This window comes from Macaca thibetana, chromosome Y, assembly GCF_024542745.1.
Source record: "Macaca thibetana thibetana isolate TM-01 chromosome Y, ASM2454274v1, whole genome shotgun sequence".
Taxonomy (NCBI): domain Eukaryota; kingdom Metazoa; phylum Chordata; class Mammalia; order Primates; family Cercopithecidae; genus Macaca; species Macaca thibetana.
In genome coordinates this window covers 9,240,616-9,256,452 of record NC_065599.1, presented here as the reverse complement: position 1 = coordinate 9,256,452, position 15,837 = coordinate 9,240,616, and the positions used below count along the sequence as shown (strand labels likewise).

Here is a 15,837-nt window from a genome sequence, read left to right as displayed (position 1 = left end):
AGATAAAAAATATTTAAGCAGATTCTCAATGTAGCTGGGATAACAAAGGATGTAATTTCAGTGCAAATGTAAATGGTAAAGAAACTCACTCTGCACAAATGTAAAGCAAAGAAATTATTTTCCAGAGTGTAATAGTTCGAAAGTCGGTTATGTGATGTGCAGAGAAAGAAAGAAGGAAGATTGGTAGAGAAAGAAGACCCCTGTCTTGAAAACTTAGACCAGAAACCAGTACTCACATAATTTTGTAATATGAGTTCAGACTTAAGAGTTTTGATGCCAAAAGAGTCAAATAGAATTTAATATATTCTCAGCTTAGTAGTATCTTCAAGTGACGGGTAAAAGGAAACAACTAATCTCAGGTACTACTGTAAGTCTGATACCTGGATATATATGGCAGTCTGCCAAGTATCTTGATTCTAAGATCCTTTCATATTCCAGAGATTTTAAAAGTTACAAAAAATAAGGTATCTTTACTGAATTACTGTACATACTTCAGGCCTCTGGTTCTTATTTAGAAAATGCAGTTAACCGAAAGTTATGAATCAAATACATACTTTTTGATGACCTCAACCTAAAAAATACAACTTAGATATTTTCCACAAATGACCATGGCATACATATGCCAGCAGCTCTGAATTGACCTGTAACTTTTTCTTAGGTGTGGAAATTTTGAAAATATTTCCTCTTAAGTAGAAATTCCAGAGAGAAAAGTGGAAATTGATGTGTGTCCTATGGACATAAAGCAGAAATAGACAAACTGTGGTACCTACTTTGTTATCTTTCTCAAATAGCTTTTGAAATTAGGTGCAAATTTATGAAATAAATATTAATTTATCTTTATCAGTGTATTACTTTGATCACGATATTAGTGAAATAAGCCAAGGTAAGATGACTAGTGCAGAAAAATGGAAAGAGATTATTAACAAAAATTAAATGTGTTTGAAATTGCAATGTTTTCTTATTATAAACTGTCTTATATCCTATCCATGTAACAGAGATGTATTATTAACAATACTCATCGCCTAGTGGAGCTTTGTGTGGCCAAGTTGTCCCAAGATTGGTTTCCACTTCTAGAACTTCTCGCCATGGCCTTAAATCCTCATTGCAAGTTTCATATCTACAATGGTACACGTCCATGTGAATTAATTTCCTCAAATGCTCAGTTGCCTGAAGATGAATTATTTGCTTGTTCTTCAGATCCTCGAACACCAAAAGTGTGTTGGTTTGTTATTTTCAAGATTAAATATTAATTTTTTTTGTTTGTATTTGCCACAAACCGTTAGTGAGGTGAACCTCTCTTTAAATAATAATCAACAAGTCAATACATAATCTTGTTTTTTGTGGGATTCTGTTTAAAGGCCTGTTATTTAATATGTATAGCCTTGAACTCATGGTCAATAACCATAAAACTCATGCCATTTGAACAGGGCTTATTATGTATTGGTTGGTTGAATATGCCCTCTGAAGCATAGCATTGTGTTTCTCTGAGGAGAAGTCAGTATTTGCCAATTCATTGTTCACAGCTACTTTAGAGACTGTAATTACTGCAAATAAGCATGGACTGTTCTTTGTTTGTACTGTGTGTATATATTTTTTAAAACAGCAGAATACTTACATATATTTACAGACCGTATAAACTTAGTGAGATTTAAAAATTGTACTGTTTTGCTTTCATGACATACCATTAGGCATTTCTTGTAATGCCTAATTTTCTTAGGAGAAGATGGCTCAGTGTTCAACAGCTAAATCTTGAATCATGTAAGTAATCTTTGTAAGTGTACCTCAGAGGGAAGTTAGATCTGCTTTATACTCATCAGAATTACAGTTTTTCTCAAGGAAGTGGGATAGAAGAAAACAAAACCTAATTATACACCAAAAAAGACAAGAAAGAAAAAACAGCTAAAACTACTGCACTAGCAGTCAAGGCTATGGAAAAGTCACCCAGTTTTGTTTATTTTCACTTCAATGTGTCAGTATCTTTCATATTACTGTAGTGGCTATTTCATATCTCAAAGTCAGTTTGATCATATTAAATTCAATTAATATTTAAGCACTTAAAACTTAACCAGCAGTAGAAAAAGAAAATAGAACATGGCTTTGACAAGTATACTGCATATGCGCATGTGCGTGTGCTCACACACACGCAAACACACAAACTCACAGAATCCAAAAAGATAAAATGATACAGAATTCCTTTAAAGTAGTATAAAATTTTTGTGAACAGAGATAATTTACTTTTTTCTTTCCCATTGGTTCAAGTTGGTTAAATTCTGTTACTGCTTTTTCTTGTGTTATTTCCAGAGGCAGGACTTAAGTAGTGTATTGAATAGAAATGACAAAAGGAGGCATTCTTGATTGTTCCTGATCTTAGATAAATAGCTTTCAGTCTTTCATCATAGAATATGATGTTAGCCAAGAGCTTTTTACATAAAGTCTTTCTTGTGTTAATGTCAGTTATTTCTATTCCTCATTTGTTTTTGGTGTTGATGGAGATGATCATGTGATTTTTTTTCCCCCTTCATTCTCTTAAGATTGTGTGTCATATTGATCGATATTTGTATGTTGAAGTGTCTTTTATTCCAGGGAAAAAAAAAGTCCCACTTGGTCATGTATATAATCTTTTTAGTATGTTTTGAATTTTGTTGTTAGTATAGCATTGCGGAATTTTGCATCCATATTTATAAGGGATCAATATTTATATATAGGGTTTTTTTTTTTTTTGTAGTTTCTGTGTCTTGTTTTGATGTCAGGGTAACACTGTCTTCATAGATGAGTTTGGGTATGTTCTTAACTCCTCGGTTTTTTCGAAGAGTATGAGGATGATTGGTGTTCTTTAAGTGTTTGGTAGAATACTCCAGTGAAGTGATTGGGTTTTATTTCGGCTTTTCTTTATTGGGGTATTTTTGATTGCTGATTCTGTCTGATTAGTTATGGGCCTATTCAGATTTTCTATTTCTTCATGGTTGCATCTTGTGTAGATTGTGTATTTCTAGAAAGTTGTCCTCCTATCTAGGTTATCCAATTTTTTATTTCTATAATGTACATAGTAATGTCTCCTCTTTTGTTTCTGCTATTAGTTATTTGAGTCTTCTCTCTTTTTCTTAGTCAAACTGGCTAGAATTTTGGCAATTTGTTTATTTTTTCAAGAACCACATTTTAGTTTTGTGTTTTTCTGCTCTGTCTGCTAATCTCTTGCATTTCTATTCTTCTGCTATCTTTGGGTTTATTTTGTTATCTTTTTTGTAGTTCTTTTTTGTTTTTGTTTTCGTTTTTGATACAGTGTCTTGCTCTGTCACCCAGGCTGGAGTGCAGTGGCGTGATCTCAGCTCACTGCAACCTCCACCTCCCGTGTTCAAGTGATTCTTATGCCTCAGCCTCCATAGCTGCTGGGGTTACAGGTGCTAACCACAATACCTTGCTATTTTATGTGTTTTTAGTAAATGAGGTTTCACTATGTTGGTCAGGCTGGTCTCAAACTCCTGACCTCAGATGATCCACCCACCTCGGCTTCCAAAATGCTGGGATTATAGGCGTGGGCCTCTGCGCCCAGTTTCTTTTTGTAGTTCTTTAAGATACAAGTTTTCAGTTGTTGATTGGAGATCCTTTTTAAAAAATCCTCTGTACTATGAAGTTCTCTTTTTGCACAGCTTTTGCTGCATCTCATAAGTTTGATATGTTTTCATTTTTCTTTGCCTCAAATATTATACTTTCTGTTGGAGTTCTCCTCCTTGATGGATGGGTCGATTAAGATGTGTTGTTTAATTTCTACTTATTTATGGATTTTTCAGTTTCTATTTTTTTTTTTCTTTGAGACGGAGTTTCTCTTTTTCATCCAGGCTAGAGTGCCATGGCATGATCTCGGTGATCTCAGCTCACTGCAACCTCTGCCTCCTGGGTTCAAGCAATTCTCCTGTCTCAACCTCCGGAGTAGCTAGGATTATAGGTGTGTGCCACCACACCCAGCGGATTTTTTTGTATTTTTAGTAGAGATGAGGTTTGACCGTTATTGGCCAGGCTGGTCTTGAACTCCTGACCTCGAGTGATCCTCCTGCCTTGGCCTCCCAATGTGCCAAGCTGCTTTTTCAGTTCTTCTTTTCTTTTTTGATCTCTCTCTGTCACCCAGGCTTGAGTGCAGTGGTACGATCTCGGCTCACTGCAGGCTCCACCTCCTAATTTCACACCATTCTCCTGCCTCAGCCTCCTGAGCAACTGGGACTACAGGCGCCCACCACCAGGCCTGGCTCATTTTTTGTATTTTTAGTAGAGACGGGATTTCACTGTGTTAGGCAGGATGGTCTCGATCTCCTGACATTGTGATCCGCCTGCCTTGGCCTCCCAAAGTTCTGGGATTATAGGCACGAGCCACCGCGCCTGGCCTCAGTTTTTCTTCTGCTATTGATTCCTAGTTTCCTTGCATCCTAATCTGAAAAGATAGTTTGTATGAGCTCAATCTTAAATATGTTAAGATTTGTTTGTATGTAATGTATCCTGATGAATGCTCTAAGTGCACTTGACAAGAATGTTTATTCCGCTACTTCGGTGTAGAGTGTTCCATAAATGTTTGTTAGGTCAACTTGTTCTCTACTGTTGTGCAAGGCCTTTTTTTTTTTTTAATTGATCTTTTTTCTCTTTTTTTGGGAGACAGGGCTTTGCTCTTGTCACCCAGGCTGGAGTATAGTGGTGCCATCTCAGCTTACTGCAACCTCTGCCTCCCAGGCTCAAACCGTTCTCGTGCCTCAGCCTGCTGTGTAGCTGGGATTAGAGGCACCTGCCACCATGCTTGGCTCAGTTTTGTTTTTTTTTTTTTTTTTTTTTTTGAGACGGAGTCTCGCTCTGTCGCCCAAGCTGGAGGGCTGTGGCCGGATCTCAGCTTACTGCAAGCTCCGCCTCCCGGGTTCACGCCATTCTCCTGCCTCAGCCTCCCGAGTAGCTGGGACTACAGGCGCCCGCCACCTCGCCCGGCTAGTTTTTTGTATTTTTAGTAGAGACAGGGTTTCACCGTGTTAGCCAGGATGGTCTCCATCTCCTGACCTCGTGATCCGCCCGTCTCGGCCTCCCAAAGTGCTGGGATTACAGGCTTGAGCCACCGCGCCCGGCCTCAGTTTTGTATTTTTAATAAGAGACAGAGATTCATCATGTTGGCCAGTCTGGTCTTGAACTTCTAATGTCCAGTGATCCTCCTGCTTTGGCTTATTGACATTTTGTCTGATTGTTTACTGATTATTGGAAATATGGTATGGAAATGTCTGACTAGTTTTGTACAACTGTTTCTCTCTAGGTCTCTTAATGTTTGCTTCACACCGTCAGCTGTTCTGAAGTTAGTGTAAGCATATTTATAATTGTGGCAAATTCACCCCTTTATGATTATATAACATCCTTTTTTGCCTCTTGTGAGAGATGCTACCTAAAATTTATTTTGCTTCATGTTAGCAAAATACATTCTGTCTTAGTTTATTTGTGTGGAATTTTTTGTTTGTTTGTTTTTTGAGACAGAGTCTTGCTATGTTGCACAGGCTGGAGTGCAGTGGCGCAATCTTGGCTCATTGCAAACTCGGCTTCCCAGGTTCAAGTGATTCTCATGTCTCAGCCTCCCAAGTAACTGGGATTACAGGTGTACAACACCATACCCTGCTAATTTTTGTATTTTTAGTAGAGATGGGGTTTTGTCTTGTTGGCCAGACTGGTCTCAAACTCCTGACCTCAGGTAATCGTTGGCCTCCCAAATGTTTTGTATTCTTAACTTTCAAGTTGTGTGCGTACTTGTATTTAAGTGAGTCTTTTGTAGACAGTGTATCTTGGATTCTGTTTTTGTTTTTTAAATCTATTCTGCCAATCTGTATCATTTGATTGGGAAGTTGAATCTACTTTATATTCAGAGTAATTAGTGATGAAGGATTTACCACTGCCATTTGGTTGTTTTCTGATATCTTACAGCTTTTTTCTGTATAATTTTCTTACCTACTGACTTTATTTTCATAATTTCAATTCTTCAGATTGTTTTGTATGGACATACTGTGATTCTTCTCATTTCCTTTTAGGCATGTTCCATAAATACATTTTTCCTGTTTACCATGCAGATTACATAGAGGCATACCTTGGAGATAGTATTGCAGGTTGAATTCCAGACGACTGCAGTAAAGCAGTTACCACATTGAAGGGAGTTGCACAAGTTTTTTGTTTCTCAGTGTATGTGTAATTTTCACTAAACTTTGTTAAGTATGTGGTAACATTATGTCTTTAAAAAATGTACTGTATTAAAAAATTAATTTTAAAATGCTTCATTGCTAAAAAATATGAGTGTGTTTACAAATTTTACTTCTAAATAAAATAACATAGTATCTGCAAAGTTCAGTAAAGCAAAACATAATAAAATGAGGTATGCCTGTATATAATAGCTGTAACAGTCTATTTTAAACCCATACCAACTTGATTTCAGTTGCATACATAATGTCCTTTACACCTCAGCTACTGCAATTATGTTATTGATATCACAAATGATATCTTTTTATGTGTAATAGTGACATAAGTTTTTTAATTCTTTGGCCTGTCAAATTCTGGAAGAGAATAAAAAGTGGATTTATTAGACAAAATTTCAGTAATACTGAGTTTTATAAATTTTGTGGTTTTCTTTACCACAGGTTTGTTAATTTTTTTTAATACATTGAGTTATCACCGAGGGCCCTTGTATTTCAACCTGCACTCCATTTAGCATTTTTGTAGTCTAGCAGTAATGAACTCTAGCACTTTTGTTTGTCTAGAAATGTTTTAATTTCAAGGACTGTTTTGCCAAGTACCAAATTCTTACTTGATAGTATTTTCCTTTCAGTACTTCCTAATGATAATTCAGCTGTTAGCTATTTTTGAAGGCTTTTTGTTGTTGCTGTTGTTTTGTTTTTGTTACGTGAAGAGTTACTTTTCTTACTAATTTTTAGATTCTTTCTTTTTATAATGTTTCTTGGTGGTGGTCTTTGGGGGTGTGGCTTCTTCGCTGGAGGTACTGAGTCTTTTTTATTTGTTATGTCCATGTCTTTCCTCAAATATGGCACAGTTTTGGCCACTATTTTGGCCACCATTTCTCCATATAAGATCTCTTTTTCTTTATTTTCTGCTTCTTGAATGTTCATAATGTTTGTATTTTTCCACATAGTGGTGTTCCGTAGGTCTCTCAGGCTTACTCACTTTTAACTTCTTTTTTTCCTCCACTTACTCTGATTTTAAATGACCTTTTCTCAAGGCCTGATTGTCAGTCCTGCCTATTGATGGTCTCCTGTTGAGCCCATTTTGTGAATTTTTGATTTCAGTTTCCATATTTTCATCTACAGAATTTACATTTTTGTTTGTTTGTTTGAGACAGAGCTTTGCTGTGGTTGCCCAGGCTGGAATGCAATGGCGCAATCTCGGCTCACTGCAACCTCCATCTCCTGGATTCAAGCAATTCCCCTGCCTCAGGCTCCTGCGTAGCTAGGAGTACAGACACGCGCCACCAAGCCTCGCTAACTTTTTGTGTTGTTAGTAGAGATGGGGTTTCACCATGTTGGACAGCATGGTAGCAATCTCCTGACCTCATGATCAGCCTGCCTCACCCTCCCAAAATGCTGGGATTACAGGCATGAACCACCACACCTGGCCACCCAGCTACTTGTATTTTTAGTAGAGATGGGGTTTCTTTTCCATGTTTGGTCAGGCTGGTCTTGAACTCCGGACCTCAGGTGATCTGCCCGCCTTGGCCTCCCAAAGTGCTGGGATGATAGGATGGAGCCACCGTGCCTGGCCCTGATTCTTTATTAGTTTTTCTTTCTGTTGACATGTTCATTTTATTTGTATATCATTTTTCTAATTTTCTTTAGCCTCCTTTTTCATTAGTTCATTAGGTATATTTGCTTTTTCTTAATTTTTTTTTTCTTTTGAAACAGAGTTTGGTCTGTTTCCCAGGCTAGAGGGCAGTGGTACGATCTTGGCTCACTGCAACCTCTGCCTCCCTGGTTCAAGCAATTCTCTTGCCTCAGCTTTCCCTGACCACAAGTATCTGGGATTACAGATGTGCACCACCATGCCCAGCAAGTTTTTGTATTTTTAGTAAAGATGGGGTTTCAGCATGTTGGTCAGGCTGGTCTTGAACTCCTGATCTCAGGCGATCCGCCTGCCTTGGCCCCCTAAAGTGCTGCAATTACAGGCGTGAGACACTGCGCTGATATTTTAAAGTGTTTGTCAAGTGAGTCTGACTGTGTTTCTCCAAGGACAGTTTCTTTAGATTTATTTTATCTTGTCCTACTTTTAGTATGCTGTGTCATCTTTTTATTTTTATTTTTATTTTTTATTGTTTGAGATGGAGTCTTGCTCTGTCACCCAGTCTGGAGTGCAGTGGCACCATCTCAGCTCATTGCACCCTCTGCCTCCTGGGTTCAAGCAATTCTCCTGTGTCAGCCTCCCAAGTAGCTGGGATTACAGGTGCCCACGACCACTCCCAATTAACTTTTTGTATTTTTATTTTATTATTATTATTATTTTAAAACCAAGTTTTGCTCTTGTTGCCCAGGCTGGAGTGTAATGGTGTGATCTCGGCTCACTGCAACTTCTGCCTCCTGGGTTCAAGCAATTCTCCTGCCTCAGCCTTCCGAGTAGCGGAGTTTATTGGCACCCACCACCACACTAGCTAATTTTTGTGTATTTAGCCAGGGGTTTCACTGGGTTGACCAGGCAGGTCTTAAACTTCTGACCTCAGGGGATCCACCTGCCTCAGCCTCCAAAAGTGCTGGGATTATAGACATGAGCCACCGTGGCTGGCCTGCGGAGTCATTTTGAGCATTTGAAAAGGCACTTATATTCCCCAGTCTTTGTGGACTGGTTTGTACAGGGGAATGCCTTTATTAAATCAGCTCAACTTGCAGACTTAAAGTCTGCTCTAACCTTTTCTAGGTTTCTTGAGCCTTTCCGTGAGTCTTTTTTACCCATATATTTCACATGGTTCTGCTTATTCCGTTCCGTGATGGTTGCTTTGAAAATTTCCCAATTCCTCCATGAGCCTCACCTCTGCTTATTTTGTGATGCCCTACCTGTCATGTTGCATTCTTCAGTCAGTAGTTTGCCTCAGTAGTCTGCAGGTTTGTAATTCCCTTGGAGACTTTACAAATTGTCTTCCCATGGCTTCTCTTAGTCGGAGTTTTAAGCCACTGTTGGGCTCTTGCCCTTCAGGTTAAGTATACAGAGACTAATCCCACAGGCAGCCTGCAGACACATTTAGAAAGTTGTAAATCCAGCCTTCTTGATTTCTCCAGTTCATACAGAACTAGTGATCAGGTCACTGGTTCCCCAAACTGTACCCTGGTAGGAAGGGAGTGAGCAAGGATGAGTAAAAATAACTACAAAATTGCCTGTTCCCTTTGAATATGACTTTTTCTTGGATTGGGCATTTTTTTCATAGCTGTATACTTTTGACTGATTTTCAAAATTGCAGTGAAGTTTTTTCTTTTAACAGAAACAAGGCCTTGGAGTATTTTAGTCCGCCATCTTGCTGATGTCACTCCATGAATTGACTTTTTAAAACTAAATAATAAAAAGATAGGAAAATGTAATATTGTAAATTCAGAAATATGATATTTACCAAAGGTTTTAAAATTTAGTTTTTCATCACATCAAACCTAGCTTTAGAGTTATACCTGTGTATTCTTTAAAAGTTATTTTTTATTTTGCATTTTCCACATATCCTGAATATGTTTTTCTGTTGAAAATGGAGAAATTATTTCTCCCAAGATTGGTAGTATGGTCAGACACGGTGGCTCAAGCCTATAATCCCAGCACTTTGGGAGTCCGAGGTGGGTGTTATCGCCTCAGGTCAGGAGTTTGAGACCAGCCTGGCCAACATAGTGAAACCCCATCTCTACTAAAAATACAAAAAATATCTGGGTGTGTTGGCAGGTGCCTGTAATCCCAGCTATTCAGGAGGCTGAGGCCAGGGAATCACTTGAACCTGAGAGGCAGAAGTTGCAGTGAGCTGAGATCATGCCATTGCACTCCAGCCTGGGTGACAGAGCAAGGCTCCGTCTCCAAAAAAAAAAAAAAAAAAAGAAGAAGAAGAAAAGATTGGTAGTAAAACATCCTTTGTTCTCTCTCCCCCTTTTTAATTTGTTTCCTAAAACTTGGCTCTAGAAAACAAGATATAAAAGTTTTCATTATACTGTATTTCTTAATTCTTAGTTTATTAATTCTTTTCATAACTTCTGAAGTCTTTAATTCATTTTGCATCTTAATGTTTAGAAATGTTTTTAGATATACAACCTTTACCTAATTCTTACTCACCAGCTACATTAGATATAAACAATACCAGTTGTGTCACTGTGAACTGTGACATAATTTCTGCCTATCCTGTGTCCAGCTAAAAGAATACAGAAAACAAAATACAATATAAAATTTTTAAATCTTTGTTAAGTACATATAACAAACATGTCTTGTACTCTTTTAAAAGATAATTTAGTATAATTTTTAAATTAAATTTTCTGTTTCTAGTATGCTTCACACAAATGCATTTCAAATAGTAACTTTTTTTCTGAAAGGGGGGAATTAATTTTTATTATTAACTGTATTACAGGGTTGGCTAGTGGATCTCATCAATAAATTTGGAACATTAAATGGGTTCCAGATATTGCATGATCGTTTTTTTAATGGATCAGCATTAAATGTTCAAATAATTGCAGCTCTTATTAAGTAAGTTATGTTTTCATGTGAATATTGTGTGGGTTGTGTCTCATTGTAAAATGAGTGTGGGTTGTGTCTCATTGTAAAATGAGGACCTGTTTTTGTGTTGTCTTAAGTGTTGAAACTAATTGGCAAGTTTAGTTCTTTTAAAAAAACTGAATATTAAACAGGTTTTGTGTCCTTCATATTTCAGACCATTTGGACAATGCTATGAGTTTCTCAGTCAACATACGGTGAAAAAGTACTTCATTCCAGTTATAGAAATAGTTCCACATTTATTAGAAAACTTAACTGATGAAGAACTGAAAAAAGAAGCAAAGAATGAAGCCAAAAATGATGCCCTTTCAATGATTATTAAATCTTTGAAGAACTTAGCTTCAAGAATTTCAGGACAAGATGAGACTATACAAAATTTGGACATTTTTAGGTTAAAGATGATACTCAGGTAAGATGTTTTCCACCTTAAATTATTATCTGTGTGAATTCTGATATAACATTTACTCCAAAATTCTCTCATTTATGGTTGCAAATTTCCTCTTTTAATGGAAGGATGAATGCACTGAATGAAATAAATAAGGTTATAACATTTACTCCAAATTTTTCTCATAGATTGTTGCAGATTTCCTCTTTTAATGGAAAGATGAATGCACTGAATGAAATAAATAAAGTTATATCTAGTGTATCATATTATACTCATCGACATAGTAATCCTGAGGAGGAAGAATGGCTGACAGCTGAGCGAATGGCAGTAAGCCTCTTAAGTCTTTTATTGTGAATGAAATGCTGCTTATAAAAAATTACATTATTACCAGTTACGGTTAGAAGCAACAGTAGCAAAAACTAAAATTGAAAGATTTATGAGTAATTGTAAGATCTTTTTATAATAATAATAAAAGGTTTAATAAATGATTAGTTGTTTGTTGAGGTAACTTAATTGTTCCTCTGGTAAATTTATTATTGCTGAATATAGATGTGATCTTCAGAGGGGTTGAGTGGATCTGCAGTCTAGTGAATGAAGTAACATAGTGATCACTTCCTAATTCAATTTGGAGATTAATAAATAGGGATTATAACTAATGGGATAATTGAGTGGTGCTTTACCATGATTTTAAGAATACTAAGATTCATTTCTTTTTTTTTTTTTCTTTTTGAGACAAAGTCTTGCTCCGTTACCCATGCTGGAGTGCAGTGGTACAATCTCCACTCACTGTAACCTCCGCATACTGGGTTCAAGGAGTTCTCTGCCTCAGCCTCCCGATGAGCTGGTGTTACAGGCATTTGCAACCATGCCTGGCTAATTTTTGTATTTTGTATTTTTACAAAAATACAAGATTGATTTCACCATCTTGGCCAGGCTGGTCTTGAACTCCTGACCTCATGATCCACCTGCCTCGGCCTCCCAAAGTGTAAGATTAATTTCTTAATAATTTTATTTTAAAATCACTTATATATGTCATTTTGACAGGTAATGAAACTGTTTACCATAGATATCTTCATATATTTTAGTTTTGAAATAAATAACAAATAGTTTACCAAAGTATTAAAAAGTCTTTTTTTGAGTGTATGTGGTTTGCTACTAGTGGAGATCATTTCTGTAGAATAATCTTTACCATAAAATAATCTTCAGTGGATTATTGAAAATAATAACACTATAGCGATAGTGGAAAGGATTATAATGTGAAAAAAGATATGCTAAGGACATTTGGGTGGTACTAATGGTGTTTACCTTAGACCCATGTTCATACTCAGTGCTATTTGCCTGCTTTGTGCAATGTTAAACAGAATTACTCAGTATATTCAGTAGTCCTTGAATTATTACTGGTTTTTGAGAGTCACCAATAGTGAAAGTATTTAGCAAAATTTCACGTTGTTGTGGCACTGTTATTGTATTTTGCAGAAGAATCTAAGATTGGAAATATAAAACTGGTTGTTTTCAATGGGTAGTTTGAGAAGTGTACTGTTGTATCACATATGGGAGTCTCTGTGAGCAGAAATAAAATTCTGTAAAATTATTTATTTTAATATTTACTAATTGCAAATTAAAACACCAACATAATTCATTATATTAGTGGATTACAATTGGTGAATCTAGCACACCTATGGGAAGATTTTGTATGCCAGATTCTGTGAAATAAGTTATTTTAGTGTTTAATTTTGAATTAACGCAACACTTAAATATTACACAACCGTGCTGTAATTTGTGAATGTATACATAATTTGGACTTTTGAATTCTTAATGTTATTTAGAAGTCAGAGACATATTTTTATTTTGCTTTTTAAAAAAATTTCTTTTTAGTTTCTGCATTGAATTTTTGTGTTACATTTAGGAATGGATACAGCAAAATAGTATCTTATCCATAGTCTTGCAAGACAGTCTTCATCAACCACAATATGTAGAAAAGCTAGAGAAAATTCTTCGTTTTGTGATTAAAGAAAAGGCTCTTACATTACAGGACCTTGATAATATCTGGGCAGCACAGGTAAGAGAGTGAGATGATAGCTATTTTCTAAGAAAGATACCGAAAAGGAGAAGTTTTGTGGTAACCCTTATGTAAGGCCAGCAATTTAGTATTGCCTGACTTTTACCAATGCATGTGCTGTTCATGTAGAGAAATCCTACCAAGAATTTTTAAACAAAAAGTAACATTTTTCTGTCTTTGTATATACTCAACGGCAGCAGCTTATATAGATTGTTTTTTGTTTTGTTTTGTTTTGAGACAGAGTCTCAAACCCTGCCTCACCCTCCAGAGTAGCTGGGACTACAGGTGCCCACAACCAGGCCCGCCTAATATTTTGTTTTTTTCAGAAGAGATGGGGTTTCACTGTGTTCGCCAGGATGGTCTTAATCTCCCTACCTCGTGATCCACCGTCCTCGGCCCTGCAAAGTGCTGGGATTGTAGGCGTGAGCCACTGCACTCGGCCATAGATGGTTTTAAACGAACAAAATAGAGCAAAATAATTGTCATTAAAGGAACAATTATTGAAAGAGTATAAATAATCTATATTTGGAGGCTTTCACCTAAGTAATGCATAGAAGAAACAAATATCACAAGAGTTCCATTACTGTGACTTTAAAAAACATACGATTATTATAGAAGATTGTGACTTTCCTTTTTTTTTTTTTTTGAGACGGAGTTTCGCTCTGCTCTGTCGCCCAGGCTGGAGTGCATTGGCTGGATCTCAGCTCACTGCAAGCTCCGCCTCCCAGGTTCATGCCATTCTTCTGCCTCAGCCTCCCGAGTAGCTGGAACTACAGGCGCCCGCCACCTCACTCGGCTAGTTTTTTGTAGAGATGGGGTTTCACCGTATTAGCCAGGATGGTCTCGATCTCCTGGCCTCGTGATCCACCCGTCTCGGCCTCTCAAAGTGCTGGGATTACAGGCTTGAGCCACTGCGCCCGGCCCAGATTGTGACTTTTCATAATAAAAACCCTGGTTTCAGAGATACTAATGCATATGTTTTTACATTATCTTAATAGTAGGTTTCTACTCCTGGGTCACTTGGGGAGTATTGCTAGGCACTAGCTCATAAAGCTTGTTTTTTGCCTTTTTTTTAAAGAGAAACAACAGAATACTCTTGCCTTTATTGACCCCTTAAGCTTTGAGTTTTGAAACAATCCAATATTTTGATTTCTTTTTCTCTTAGTTTTATTTGTAAATGCCTTCTAGTAAGTTTTCATATTAACTTCCAAAGTTTACTATTTGTTCCCTAAAAAACTGAGTTGTCAAGTATTAAATGAGGTTCTAAAGCATTTCAAATATTAAGAATTCCGTTATTACCTCAAATGAAGTAGGAGTGTTTATTAAGTAATGGAGATTGTTATAGTACAACTATTTTTTTGTTATTAAAATGTAAGTATGCTATAATTTTTTTGTCTGCATTTATTTATTCTATTTTTGTTTTTTCAACAGGCAGGAAAACATGAAGCCATTGTGAAGAATGTACATGATCTGCTAGCAAAGTTGGCTTGGGATTTTTCTCCTGGACAACTTGATCATCTTTTTGATTGCTTTAAGGTAGTAGCTTGAAATAGTAAAGTATTGCCAGTTAATTGTAAGTAAAGTTAATTAGTTAGATTGCTTTTGCTTATAGCTAGTGTGCTTAACTAACATTTTCATCGAAGAATCTCTGATGAAAAAGAATTGATCATTGTTGTTTCTTCCAATCAGAGCTTAACAATAATTTTTTATAATAGTTTTCATCACAAATGCAGAATCTTAATGTTTTTTCACTTTGATTATTTCTTTGAATTCATTTCCACTGGTAGTTTTCATTTTGATTTTGGTTAAAATAACCTGTAGAAATGCAGAGAATAATTGGAAAATAAGGCATAAGACATTCTGGTTCTTTGGAGTTATGTATATGGCATATAGAAATGAAATTCAAAAAGCAAGAGGTTTCTGATATCATAATGTTACGTTTAAAGGCATTTTAGCACTATGGTCTAGCTGGTTTTTAAAGTTGGTGAATTTATAAATGAAGAATATAAATCCGTATGTCATTATTCATGAATAAATATTTCAGTAAAATAGTAATTAGATTTTTGGTGGGAGCTTTAGTTGCTAATTACAACAGAGAATAGATTAGCATTGTTCTTTTAAAATGTGGATTCTTACATTCTGTCACCTAACTATTCTATTTCTGAATATATGCCCTAGAGAAACTCATGAATATATTTACTAAGGAATGTGTTCAACAGTATCTTAGCAGGATTGTTTTATTAGTCTCAAACTGAAGAAAACAAATGTCGATATATTGTGAATGATAAGTAAACTGTGTACTCCTCTTATATGGAACACTTCGTGACAATGAAAATTAACACACTGTAACAATTTAGCACATAGATCGATCTTGCCTTTATGGAGAAGGTAGAGAAAAGGAATAAAATTATATACAGGAAGTCAGAAGTGACCTGGATAATAGTTTCACAAGCATTACACTTTGAATTCTGACTTAACATCCCAGATGTGTTAAATCAGAATTACCATGTAAAGGGACTAGGAGACTTTTAATCAGTCATGTCAGCATAATAAGAATTTGTTTGAGATGACTATATGTTTTAATCTGTTGGAAGTATATCAAAGGTAGGCAAGGACATCAATATTGAGAAGTTACATTTGATACTCTTAATTTCCTATTGCTTTT

General features: G+C 36.3%; 1 protein-coding gene across 8 annotated transcripts in view; it reads left to right on the top strand.

Moving 5' to 3' along the window:
* The window catches only part of USP9Y (ubiquitin specific peptidase 9 Y-linked), a 211,175-nt gene that overhangs the window by 62,811 nt on the left and 132,527 nt on the right, over positions 1-15,837 (top strand). For all 8 annotated transcript variants that reach the window (XM_050777802.1, XM_050777798.1, XM_050777799.1 and 5 more), the window contains 6 exons: positions 996-1,214; positions 10,586-10,701; positions 10,886-11,137; positions 11,302-11,440; positions 13,020-13,172; positions 14,604-14,708. In XM_050777802.1, the coding sequence (XP_050633759.1) occupies positions 996-1,214; positions 10,586-10,701; positions 10,886-11,137; positions 11,302-11,440; positions 13,020-13,172; positions 14,604-14,708 (984 nt within the window). The remainder of the gene's footprint in view (positions 1-995; positions 1,215-10,585; positions 10,702-10,885; positions 11,138-11,301; positions 11,441-13,019; positions 13,173-14,603; positions 14,709-15,837) is intronic.